Raw genomic sequence first — 13,427 nt, 5'->3', positions numbered from 1 at the left:
TATATAAGTCTGATGTATTATTATTATTATTATGTAGTAGTAGTAGTAGTAGTAGTAGTAGTAGTAGTAGTAGTAGTAGTAGTAGTAGTAGTAGTAGTAGTAGTAGTAGTAGTAGTAGTTAGTGGTAGTTGGTAGTAGTTGTTTAGTGGTTTGGTAGTGGTTTGGTAGTAATAGTAGTTTGGTAGTAGTGGTAGTAGTAGTAGTAGTGGTAGTGTAGTACTAGTGTAGTAGTAGTGTTGGAGTAGTTTTGTAGTTTAGTAGTGTAGTAGTTTAATAGTTTGGTAGTAGTAGTAGTTTGGTAGTAGTTTGGTAGTTGTAGTAGTAGTACTTTTACTGGTTTGGTAGTTGTAATAGTAGTACTGGTGGTAGTTGTAGTAGTAGTGGTAGTGGTTTGGTAGTAGTTTGGTAGTAGTGGTAGTTTGGAAGTTTGGTAGTGATGGTAGTAGTTTGGTATTAGTAGTTCTAGTAGTAGTGGTAGTGGTAGTAGTAGTAGTTTGGTAGTGGTGGTGGTGGTAGTAGTAGGTTGGTAGTAGTTTGGTAGTAGTAGTAGTAGTAGTAGTAGTTAGTAGTAGTGTAGTAGTAGTAGTAGTGGTAGTAGTGTAGTAGTAGTGGTAGTAGTAAGTTTGTAGTGGTAAGTGGTGGTAGTAGTAGTAGTTTGGTAGTGGTGGTAGTAGTTTGGTATTAGTAGTTCTAGTAGTAGTGGTAGTGGTTTGGTAGTAGTGGTAGTAGTAGTAGTTTGGTAGTAGTGGTGGTGGTAGTGGTAGTAGTGGTAGTAGTAGTTTGGTGGTAGTAGTAGGTTGGTAGTAGTTTGGTAGTTGTAGTAGTAGTGGTAGTAGTAGCAGTGGCAGTGGTAGTAGTAATTTGGTAATAGTGTAGTGGTAGTAGTAGTGGTAGTAGTTTGGTAGTTGTAGTAGTAGTGGTAGTAGTAGCAGTGGCAGTGGTAGTAGTAATTTGGTAATAGTGTAGTGGTAGTAGTAGGTTGGTAGTAGTTTGGTAGTGTAGTAGTAGTGGTAGTAGTGGCAGTGGTAGTGGGAGTAGTAGTTTGGTAATAGTGTAGTAGTAGTTTGGTAATAGTGTAGTAGTAGTAGTAGTAGTTTGGTCATAGTGTAGTAGTGTAGTAGTAGTAGTTTGGTAATAGTGTAGTAGTAGTAGTAGTTTGGTAATAGTGTAGTAGTAGTAGTAGTAGTAGTTTGGTAATAGTGTAGTAGTAGTAGTAGTAGTAGTTTGGTAATAGTGTAGTAGTAGTAGTAGTAGTAGTAGTAGTAGTAATAGTGTAGTAGTAGTAGTAGTTTGGTAATAGTGTAGTAGTAGTAGTAGTAGTAGTAGTAGTAGTAGTAAGTAGTAGTAGTAGTAGTAGTAGTAGTAGTAGTAGTTTGGTAATAGTGTAGTAGTAGTAGTAGTTTGGTAATAGTGTAGTAGTAGTAGTAGTAGTAGTAGTAGTAGTAGTTTGGTAATAGTGTAGTAGTAGTAGTAGTTTGGTAATAGTGTAGTAGTAGTAGTAGTTTGGTAATAGTGTAGTAGTAGTTTGGTAATAGAGTAGTAGTAGTAGTAGTAGTAGTTTGGTAATAGAGTAGTAGTAGTAGTAGTACAGAGCCACATGCTGTACATACTCAAGGTAAATAACTTGAAATACTGATTAAATCCTGTTTAAGGTTCACAAACACACTTGTGATTATAAATTGTAAAGTGCACTGTGTAACTTTTTGTTTGAGGGCTCCGTCACCTGCTGGTTTCTATGGAGATGTCATTGCTCTGCCTGAAATGTTCCACAGTATGACTTTAAACAGCTCTACTTTGCGTTTATTCAATTACAGGTGGTTTTATTGCTCTAGAAAAAAAACAAAAAACATCCTGACTGAGCGGGGTCGCCTCTCCACAGATCTGACCTGTAACTTGGTCTGGTTTGGTCTCCATGAAGATAGAAAGGTTTAATGCCGTACTGTGAAACATTCCAGACAAAGCAACAACATCTCCATGGAGACAAGCTTTTGACCCTCCCCCAGAAAAGTTATACAATGCATTTTTAATAGTTTTATTGTTATTTAAATGTGTTTTAAATGATTGAATATAACAAATACTGTCCAAAATAATATTAGGAATTAATTCACATTCAATTTAAATTTTTTTGTGACGCAAAAGACGCAGATTTTGTGAAATAAACGTTGCATTGTGTAACTTTTCTAGTAGAGGGTCTGTCTGCCTGACGATTTTCTCCATGGAGATATTATCGCTTTCTCTGGAATGTTTCACAGTGTGGCATTAAACCTTTCTATCCTCATGGAGACCAAACCGGACCAAGCTTACAGGTCAGATCTGTGGAGAGGCGACCCCGCTCACAGTCAGAACGCCCGTTTTTCTAGGAATTTCTGAGCTGTAAAACCACCTGTAATTGAATAAATGTTAAGGCAGAGCTGTTTAATGTCACACTGTGGAACATTTCAGGCAGAGCAATGACATAACCGAAAAGTTACGTAATACACTTTTAATTAACGTCTTAAAATCTCCTGGTTTAGGCGAACTGAAAATCCCGACCTCTCTATTTTAGTCAAGGCCACGAAACGTTGACATTGACTAATCATAATTTTGTGTGTGTGCGATTCCTCCCACAAGAGAATTCTTAAAAAGGTTGAAGCGGCTCCTTAAATCTCTTTATTATCATCGTCTCTGTTACACATTTATGTCTCCCAGAGGGCTGTGCCGGGAAATGCCCCCAGACTAAATGGTTTCGTGTATTCCCTGAAGCTCAATCTGCGTCCTCATGGTGTTTATTTACTCGCTGCTGTTACTACGTGTTCACTCGTCCAAAAAAACAACAAAACAAAACAAAAAAAAAAGACTCTTTGAAACCAGAGATAATTTAGAGCGTTTTTATTTGTGTTTTTAGGAGCAGTTTTCTCAAGTGCTGGACGCCATGTTTGAGTCCCTCGTTCAGCCTCGGGATCACGTGATCGATCAGGGAGCCGACGGAGACAATTTCTACGTCATCGAGAGGTGAGACGATGAAGGTTTAACGTATTCACCATGGACTGTTCAGATTTCTCTGACCTGGCCAAGATTTTAAAACTTATATTAGGTTATTCATTCATTTTGTTTTCAGATTTCTTGTCTACTTACTACTTCTGAGTCGGCTTAATTCTAGTCTAGAGGAAGTTTATTTTACGATAACTTGTCAAATAAAATTATCTTGCTGCATGGACTGATAATTTCACTACTCATTGTCTGATAGATTTAAGTGTTTATATCTTAAATTTTGGCCAAACTTTTTTTGCATCGTATACAGTTTAAATGAATATACTGTATTTTCGCACCAGCCAGTGTGTAATGAAGAAGAAAAAAAAACATATTTAAGTTGCACTGGACTATAAGTCGGGAAATTGATTTTATAAAATCAGAGACCAGTTTACCAAACTCTCCATCTCACTCCAAATCGCTAATCGCTATCGCTTCTGTGCAACTCCGCAACCTTCGGAGGTAAACAGAGCACCACTTCCTCTTCTGTGTCGCTGTCGTCAGACTCGGCATCAGTTCCAGTTAGAATTATTTGGGCCTTTCTGAATCCCGACAGGATGGTTTTGGTTGTCACAGAAGTTCAGGCTTTGTCGATTCGTCCAATGACTTCCAGGAAAGTTGAATGGCGCACCATCCCAGTTACCATGAAGCTGTGTTGCCCTTCCCCCGCTTTTCGCCAGTCCCTCACAAGTTTCTCGCTCACTCCAAACTTTCTTTCTGCTGTTCGATTACCGTTTTCGTCAGAGTATTTCGCTACTTGCAGCAAGACACATGCAGGAGACATGCGCAGTAGAGCGAAGTGACAGTGGTACAGGAGTAATAGGAGCAGCAGATACTGACAAACAAGACTAGAGCCTCTCGCCGCTTCAGTGTGAAAATTTTAATATATAAGTTACACCGGAGTAGGGATGGGCATTCGATGAAATTTTCTTAATCGATCGTCGGAAGAATTAACGATTGATTAATCATTAACGTTTTTATATTAAAATGATCATCATTATTATTACTATCTGCACTACTAATCTGCATAAATAAATTCAACTTTACGACATATAAACCGTAACGACTCTAGAGCCACATCAGCCTGTTTGACATTATAATGTGTTTAATTCAGTTTTGTTCAACTCGCACAGAAACTAAACTTAAAACCACATCGCTAATTTGCATAAACTAAGTGAAGATAAAACTACAGCTCTTGTGTCGCTGATGTGGTTCAATTTCTGTCGGATTAAAAGACATGACTCAGGTGAATACAGGTTAGTGTGACCAGATTTGCATTTGTCAAAACCAGGACACCGTACGGGGGGAGGGAGGTGGGGACTCGTCATTGACATTGAGCGACTCTCACCTGACAAAACTTTTTCCCACTGGACACAGAAACATATGTGCTGCTTTGTAAACTGTGCACATGGACTCACACTTGTCCCGAACGCAACGGAAAGCGTGGAATTTCTTGTACAAATCATTGTTAAATACACATTTGTGCTTCTGCACGTTACAGACTGACCCACTGTTTGTGTCTCGCTCCTTCTGATGCAGAGACACATGTACACACCTGTTTGGTCACGATACACACAGCAACCTACATTCGGTTTGTCGATTAAAATGAACGTAATCGATGAAATTCTTAACGATCAATTATCGATTAATCGACTAATCATGCCCATCCCTACACCGGAGTATTGCAGGAAGTCGCAAGTCGCAGGACCACCCAAACCATGAAAAAAAAGTGCAACTTATAGTCTGAAAAATACAGATTTCTTGCTCCGTGTGGCTCCCATTGACTTACATTGAAAAATTGTCACCCCCTCTCTCTGTAAGTGCATCTTAAAATGTTCGTATTAACCCGCTCTACATGATCCGGTGTTTTTTATTTTTTTCTATTTTGTCTGTTAAAAAAAAAATCCTATTCCTTATGTGAAGCCTGGTTCCAAAATTGCCCCTTAACTGTGAGCATCATGAGCTTCATTTGAGTGGAGACAAACGCTGTGGGTCACATCACACTCACTTAGGCTGCGTTCAGACTGCAGCCTGAAGTGACCCAAATCCGATTTTTTGGCTTCTACGTGACCTGTATCTGATCTTTTAATGACTTGTGACATGCGACTTCAGTCTGAACGGCCAAAGTGCATTTATCCGACCTACACGTTATCAACAAGCCACAAACGTCACTATTCTGCACTGAAGTAGGCGAAAATTGTTAATGAACTCCGTGTTACTGAAGAGAAGCACATCACCACTCACCACTCTTGGCTCCGTCTCCACATCCACACGTTCCACCACGGCCAAAAACCTCGTCCTTCTCCTTCTCAATCTCCTCCTTAAAACAAGTGAGTTGTTCATGTTCTGGCTCCGGTGTTAGACTTTAATCTGAGCTTTAATTTAACACAATTTGACCATAAAGAAGAACTGACTTTGTTGGAACTAGAACAGGAGAGCAAATCTTTCAGTTCGTCACTTTTACCCTTTTGGTGGAAATAACACTTTTAAAAAGGACCATGAACGCTCGTATTGATCACAGGCTCCTGAAAATGTGCTGTTTTTAAATCCATTTTGTATTTTTTTCTTGAGTTTTTCTTGAGTTTTCTGATCTTTAAACATATTTGGAAGTTCGTAGTTGCAATGGCCACGACAGACCTCACTCTAGAAAAGTTTTAGTGCACCTTTTAACTTGTACTCTTTTATTTTTATTTTATCCCGTTGTTTTACGGTTTGTGAGCAGATCTAATTCCCTATATTGTCTCTAGTCTTATCTTTACGGTTTGTTTGAGCTAGACTGAATGTGCAGCTCATAAATGAAGAATATACAGCGTGTGGTCGAGTACACGGAGGCACAGAGGCCGTCAGCTGGACATGTCCCAGCTGTATATTTCAGACGGACGTTTACGGCTTGTACACACGCGGTGTTAAAGGTAGCGACGTGGAGGAGCAGGCAGGCGCAGACAGGTGCAGAGCTGTAGCAGACTGTACTGAGAATTTATACTTTGCACTGACATCACGCTGGGGGTGTTGTACTTGTAAGTGTATTGCGGAAATTTCATCAGTTTCCATGATGACACAACGTACACATCAGCAAACACTGTCAAAAAATACAAGAAAAAATTGATTTAAACAACACAAAACACATTTTCAGGAGCCTGTGATCAATACGAGCGTTCATGGTCCTGTTTAGGAGTTTGATTTTCAGCAAAAAGGTCAGAGTGACTGACTGAAAAACAGCTGGATAATGTTACCTGGCTTGTCACTGTGGTCTTATTTGACTTGTTTAACTGTAAAAAAAATCAGCTCTCCTGTTGCAGTTCCAACTAAGTGAGTTCTTTCTGGTCTGTTGTGCTGGAATTAAGCTCAGATTAAAGTTTAACAAAGTAAAACAGAGTAGTGCTCGCTAGGGGTGGGCAAAAATACTGAAATATTGATACAGTCGTCCCTCGCTATATTGCAGTTCACCTTTCCCGGTCTCGCTGTTCTGTGCCGTGTCTCCTGTACAGAACAGAATGTGTTCAGCTTGACAAATTTACATAAATGTTTGATCAGTAGCAGCGTGATTCTGAAGTGCAGCGCGATCGGGCAATTGCCGCGTTTATACCGTGAGGTGCGGAGCTCTGCGTCGGTCCTTTCTCCTGCGGTCACCTCCCAGCCCGTCCCGACACTTAGTCCTGGTTTAGTACTGGTTTAGTCCTGTTTAATGCTGTTTTAGTCCTGGTTTAGTCCTGGTTTAGTCCTGTTTAATGCCTGTTTAATCCTGGTTTAGTCCTGGTTTATGTCTTTAGTCCTGTTTTTAGTCCTGTTTAATACTGTTTTAATCCAGGTTTAGTCCTGGTTTAGTCCTGTTTAATACTGTTTTAGTCCTGGTTTAGTCCTGTTTAATACTGTTTTAGTCCTGGTTTAGTCCTGTTTAATACTGTTTTAATCCAGGTTTAGTCCTGGTTTAGTCCTGTTTAATACTGTTTTAATCCAGGTTTAGTCCTGGTTTAGTCCTGTTTAATACTGTTTTAGTCCTGGTTTAGTCCTGTTTAATACTGTTTTAGTCCTGGTTTAGTCCTGTTTAATACTGTTTTAGTCCTGGTTTAGTCCTGGTTTAGTCCTGTTTAATACTGTTTTAGTCCTGGTTTAGTCTTGGTTTAGTCCTTCTCTTCAGTCCTGGAATCAGTCCTAGGTTAGTCCTGGGTTAGTCCTGGTTTAGTCTTGGTTCAGTCCGTGCCGTATGCATCTCAAAAGTTTGATATAATCTGGGGTTAACGGGCGGGTGCGGGCAGGTGCGGGCAGGTGCGGGCAGGTGTGGTCCTGTACTGCGCAGGTGCAGGTCTCCAAAAATGGACCCGTGCAGGACTCTGCGCTTTAGGGCCTCGGAACGAAATGAATGAATCTTCGGTTCGTTACATAAAGAAGGAGGAAAATAACAAAAGGACGACAGCAGCAATAAGTTTGAAGAAGGATGTAAAAAGGTTTGTAGAGAGAAAATATGAGAAAAGTGTATAAAGTGTGTGGTGAGTTTTACAGCCTTAAAACAGATATAATCATTGTAAAATATAAAGTTGATACTTCACAGATTTCACCTATCGCGGGTTATTTTTAGAACATAACCCCCGCGATAAACGAGGGACACTGTATATCGTATTGTTTAATGTTATGATACAGTATCGATATCGTGGGCTGCTGTATCGATACATCGCCATGAGTGTTTTTTGGTATATTTTACCAAATAATTTTGTTACTCTACAGTTTTGTTACTTGTTTAGAGAAAGGAAACTTGTTTAAGCAACACATTTAACATATTCACTGTTTTGATGATTAAAGTGTTTGTGTGTCATATGAACTTTGCACACAGACTTTTAGAATCAAAGCCATGATTTAGCCTGTATTATTTATTGAACCATATCGAATCGGTTTGAAATATATATCGTATCGAACCAAAAGTGCACTGTATCGAGGTCTGTATCGTATCAACAACTACTTCACGATGCTTCACGCAGTTTGCATCACACCACGAGGGAATGTTGCTGAGTGTAAAGTATCATAGAGTGAGATGGGTCCAGATCAGGGATGAGCAAACTTTGACTCGTGGGCCACAAATGGTTCTAAAATTTGACGGAAGGGCCGGGCCAGGAGCAGATGGATGAAGTTTTTTGGTAATCCATCTCATAAAACAACAAAATAACACGGGATATGTAAAAAATATATCCTGTGTTACTGAAATATCCCATAATTGAAAATCATTCCAAAGCATCACAGCAAAATCTCTGTCTTTCAAGTCCCACAGTTTATTCCATTTATTGGAATGACGTTTAAAACACTGAAAATTATTCTTATTATTCAAGTTTGGCGGCCGGATTAAAGGGCTGCATAGTAGTTTGCCCATCCCTGGTCTGGATGATGCAGAGGAGGGCAGTGTTGTGGAGTAACAGATTACATGTACCAGAGTTATGTAATCAGAGTACAAATTATGAGTAACTGTATTCAGTTACAGTTACTGTTTCAGTGAGTGGTAATTGGATTACAGTTACTTTGTTGAAATAAATGGATTACATAGCGGTAAAGTTCCTGTTTTCACATTTTAGGCTAAATCCCTTTTTTTTTTTTTTTTTAAAGTAATTCCACTCATTGCCGGACACTAAACAGGACTAAAACCAAGACTAAAACCAAGACTAAAACCAAGACTAAACCAGGACTAAACCAGGACTAAATCAGGATTGAACCAGGACTGAACCCAGGTCTAAACAGGACTAAAACAGGACTAAACCAGGACTAAACCAGGTCTAACTAAAAACCAGGTCTAAACCAGGACTAAACAGGTCTAAACCAGGACTAAACCAGGTCTAAACTAAACAGGACTAAACCAGGACTAAACCAGGTCTAACCTAGATCTAAACCAGGTCTAAACCAGGTCTAAACCAGGACTAAACCAGGAAACCAGGACTAAACCAGGACTAAACCAGGTCTAAACCAGGTCTAAACCAGGTCTAAACCAGGTCTAACTAAACCAGGACTAAACTAAACAGGACTCTAAACCAGGCTAAACTAAACCAGGACTAAACTAGGTCTAAACCAGATCTAAACCAGGTCTAAACCCAGGACTAAACTAAACCAGGACTAAACCAGGTCTAAACCAGAAACTAAACCAGGACTAAACCAGGTTAACCTAGATCAAACCAGGTCTAAACCAGGTCTAAACCAGGTTAAACCAGCTAAACTAAACTAACTAAACCAGGACTAAACCAGGACTAAACCAGGACTAAACCAGTAAACCAGGTCTAAACCAGGAAACCAGGTCTAAACTAAAAACCAGGACTAAACTAGATCTAACCAGGTTAAACCAGGACTAAACCAGATCTAAACCAGGTCTAAACCAGGACTAAAACAGGATTTAACAGGACGAAACCATTCTATCAATAATATTTTTAATACGGTTAAGGAAAGTCTGGGCTTTTTATTTTCTTTTAACAGACAAAACATCTTATGTGAAGATTTCCGAGTCTTTGCTTCTCTACAGAAAATCAAGTAATCCAAAGTATTCAGATTACATTACTCACTTTAAGCAATTTAATGGATTCTGTTACAAACTACATTTTGGTGTATGTAATCTGTAATCTGTAGGGGAATACATTTTAAAAGTAACACTCCCAACACTGGAGGAGGGTCAGTCACTGTCCCTCTTTGGTTTAACCCTGAACTGGAGCTGATCTGAGCTGTTTGTATTTGGTCTTTAATCCTGAGCGGCAACAGCAAATGAGCCCCGTCTCTAATCCACACTGACATTTACTACCACAGCACTGACAGGTTCAGAGGAAGGCAGGTGGACAGGTGTGTGGACATTCAAAATATACAGTACTAAAATATGTAAGACCAAGTGATAAGAAGCAAACGATTATTGGCCAGAAATAGCTGGACTGGACGTGTTTATACTGTATATATATTTTGTTTTCCCCCCAGAACATCAATTACATTTTTATTTTTTTTTAATCACCGGGCTTCACAGAAAATGGTTGACTTGACCTGGTTTGATCACAATACTAAAATTTCAATCTTGATTTTGATGATAGAGAAAGGTTGATAGTGCAGTAACTTTTTTTTTTTTTGTAATTCTTTATTTTCAAATAGTGGTTTACAGATACTAGATAAACTTTTTACTTTTTACTTTTCAAAAAATACATAAGACGGCCACTTTCTGTCAAGTTTTTATTATTTATTTAGTTTATCATTATGCGTTAACAGAACTTTATACACGTAAAGAGAGAGAGAAAAGAAGATGCGCATGCACATAAAATAAAAACAAAAGTACAAGTACAAAAGTAAAAAACAAAAATAAAAAATTAAATAAAAAATAATTCTCCAATACCAATTTTGATAAAACACTGGCATAAAAGCCCCCACATTTTTAAAGAATATATGATGCACTTATAAAATAAAATAATATAAATAACTGTAAACTTTTTTTTTTTTGCTATTCTGGAAAATGCATTTTTTTGTCTAATATTTACATCTGGTTTGTGCTTTGAATCATGTTGTTTTTTTTAATTTTTTAGCCAGATTTTTTTCATGTTTTATTACTTTTTTTCCTCTTTTGATTGATTCCGTTTCTGCACATTTATTACCGAACTGTCAGACTTGGAGAAAACATGTGTTTGCAGCACGACGCGACGTCTCGGTGTGATCTCTTTAATGAATGTCATGTGTAACTGATTTGTGGTGTGTTCAGGGGCGTGTACGACATTGAAGTTTCAGGGAAGGTCGTGGGACAGTACGACAACAAGGGCAGCTTTGGAGAGTTGGCGCTAATGTACAACACACCGAGAGCCGCCACCATCATCGCCACCCAGGAGGGGGCGCTCTGGGCACTGGTGAGAATCTGCTTTTTTTAATAAATTTTCGATTGACTCAAAAGTATCTTACAGTTACATTCAGTCCCCAGCAAAAGTTTATGGGGATTTAAAGGTGCAATGTGTAACTTTTCTGGAGATGTTATTGCTTTGGTATGTCCCACAGTATGGCATTAAACATTTACATCTATCACTTTATTTATTCATTACATCAAGTGTTTCTGTTGCTCAAAAATACTCAAAAATGATTAATATAGTGCTGTAACCTGCTCGTCTCCCTCATGATAGATTTACCGTATTTTCCACACTATTAGGCGCTCTGGATTATAAGGCGCACTGTCATTGAATGGTCTATTTTCGAACTTTTTTCACAAATAAACCGCACCGGACTATAAGGCGCATTAAACGAAACACAACAGTTAGATAAGTCAGTCAAACTTTATTTAACGCATTCACAATAACTCTAACTAATTGTTCATAATTGTTCAAACAGTTGGGCGATTACGGCGTCCAGCACGTCCACATCCCTCTCGTCATTATCCGAGTCAGTGTGGTTACTGTTCCCTGACAGTTCAGTGATGATTCTGGTCTTGGTGAAAGCTCGGACCACAGTTGATACTGATCTTTAGTCCGGGCGTCCACGATCCGTTGGCAGATCGTGGCGTAAGTCGCTCGGCGCTGTCTCTCTGTCTTGGTGAATGTGTGTTCTCCTTCTCTCATCCACTGCTCCCACGCAGCTCGCACTTTCACTTTAACCTCTTAGAATTCCAGGCCATTTTAGTTCTCTCCAAACTAAAATGCCATGAGTGTCAGTTCATATACACAAGTTTGGGTTTTTGTAAGTAACGTTTCACCACAGTGTAAGAATCACTCTAAGTATGTCTGGTAGGTATTTATACACTTGGCACACACCTAAAAAATTATTTTTCTCATCCTCGCCAAAATTTTTTGTTAAAAATTAAGGTGTAAGAAAGCTGCAGTAGGTAGCTGGGACTGAAACACTCTATATTTCTATTGAAAAACCATGTTGACCATCTTACATTTCAAATTTGATGAGAATATCTATAAAAAATGAGGATTTTAGACTACTTTTATGCTAGTATATTTAGGCGTTTTCCAGAGGGACTTTTGCTTTATCCAAAATTTATCCAAACCTATCCAAACTATCCAAATGGAGACATTTGGAGAACGTTTGGAAAAAAATGCAATAACTTTTGAATGCTTCAACCCACAGACATCAATGAGGGCTTACTGAAAGCTCACACTTAGAGGAATCTTTATCTACACACCAAGCTGCTCTATTCCTTATGAAAATATATATAGCATACTCAAAACACAAATAAAATGTATATTTATATATAAAATATAGTCAAAACAAGTGTTATGGGTCAAAATAAATGTATATTTACAAATGTATAACAATGCAAACTGTAAACAAACACACTTCAAACCGTAAACAAACACAATTCAAACTGTAAAACACACACAACTGCAAACTGTAAAAACACTTTTCTATTGTCCTTGTTCTTTGTGCCAGTCATTATAACAGTCCCTTTGTGGCTGGAAACACAGGGGCACGTTCACAGGTTGAACATTTTACAGCCGTTTTCGCATGGCACTTCCTGCATTTCAGTCTTCCTTGGGTCTTGTCACCACTTGCGACGATGTGCACAAGACGATGATGTGTCTCTTTCCTACTCTCCTCCTCCCGCTCTGTACTGATGGCTTCCTGCCTCTGCCAGCTCCAATACAAGGGTTTCTCTAAATGCCTTTTGGTGCATTGGGATTTTAGCCTTTAACGTGCACTGTCCTTTATAAAGGATAAAGGCATTCACCACAGCAATGTCCACAAATGATAAAAAAAAGTCTTGTACCATTTTTTGGTTTTGTGTAAACCTCATAATATCCGATCAATGCATCGGATAGGTCAACGCCTCCCATGTGCCTAAGGAAAAACACAAATACGTTAGCAAACAAGCAAGTACAAAACTGAGAGGGGATGAAGCAATATTATATCATATACATACCTGTTATAGTCCTTGATGGCTGGTGGAACTGGCACATCTTACATAGTCCAACAGCCTGTGTCATTCCTTTACCGGCGGCGCTCCACTGTCTCCTCTCCATGGGCAGTGTGCATGGTGGAGCTCAGATGAATACATCACGGGTGTCTTTCCATTGGACAAAGAGCAAGGGGTCCCTCACGAATCCACCTTATACTGCCACGGGGAGCTCTGGAGTCCAGCGTATTTTCTGTTTGTCCTGGGTATCCTTGTCTATTAGTTCTTATTGTGCCACAGGCTGACACTTTTTTTTTCAGAAGGTCACGGAATAGAATAGGGCTAGTGTAAAAATTGTCTACATAGAGTTTATAGCCTGTGCCCAGTAGAGATGTTCCAAAAGGGTCATAACAGAGTCATAGCTCAGCCCGTTTCTTGCTGGCTGAGAGCTTTTGCCCTCATAAACAAAGAATCCCATGTGTAGCCTGATTTTGAGTCTGCCAAAAACAAATAACTTGTAGCCCCACCTTACAGGTTTGCTTTTTAAGTATTGTTTTGAAGCTCACTCTTGCCTTTGATGCCACCATCCTTTCATCAATGC

At 39.1% G+C, this 13,427-nt stretch overlaps 1 protein-coding gene across 2 annotated transcripts in view; it reads left to right on the top strand.

The window, feature by feature from the left end:
* The window catches only part of prkar2aa (protein kinase, cAMP-dependent, regulatory, type II, alpha A), a 125,911-nt gene that overhangs the window by 93,829 nt on the left and 18,655 nt on the right, over positions 1 to 13,427 (top strand). For both annotated transcript variants that reach the window (XM_020933948.2, XM_020933947.2), the window contains exons 5-6: positions 2,885 to 2,991; positions 10,706 to 10,847. In XM_020933948.2, the coding sequence (XP_020789607.1) occupies positions 2,885 to 2,991; positions 10,706 to 10,847 (249 nt within the window). The remainder of the gene's footprint in view (positions 1 to 2,884; positions 2,992 to 10,705; positions 10,848 to 13,427) is intronic.

Source organism: Boleophthalmus pectinirostris, unplaced genomic scaffold (assembly GCF_026225935.1).
Source record: "Boleophthalmus pectinirostris isolate CB_2022bp ecotype Guang Dong unplaced genomic scaffold, ASM2622593v1 HiC_scaffold_8, whole genome shotgun sequence".
Taxonomy (NCBI): domain Eukaryota; kingdom Metazoa; phylum Chordata; class Actinopteri; order Gobiiformes; family Gobiidae; genus Boleophthalmus; species Boleophthalmus pectinirostris.
The sequence above is the reverse complement of the archived record's forward strand: the minus strand, read 5'-3'. Positions and strand labels throughout refer to the sequence as shown.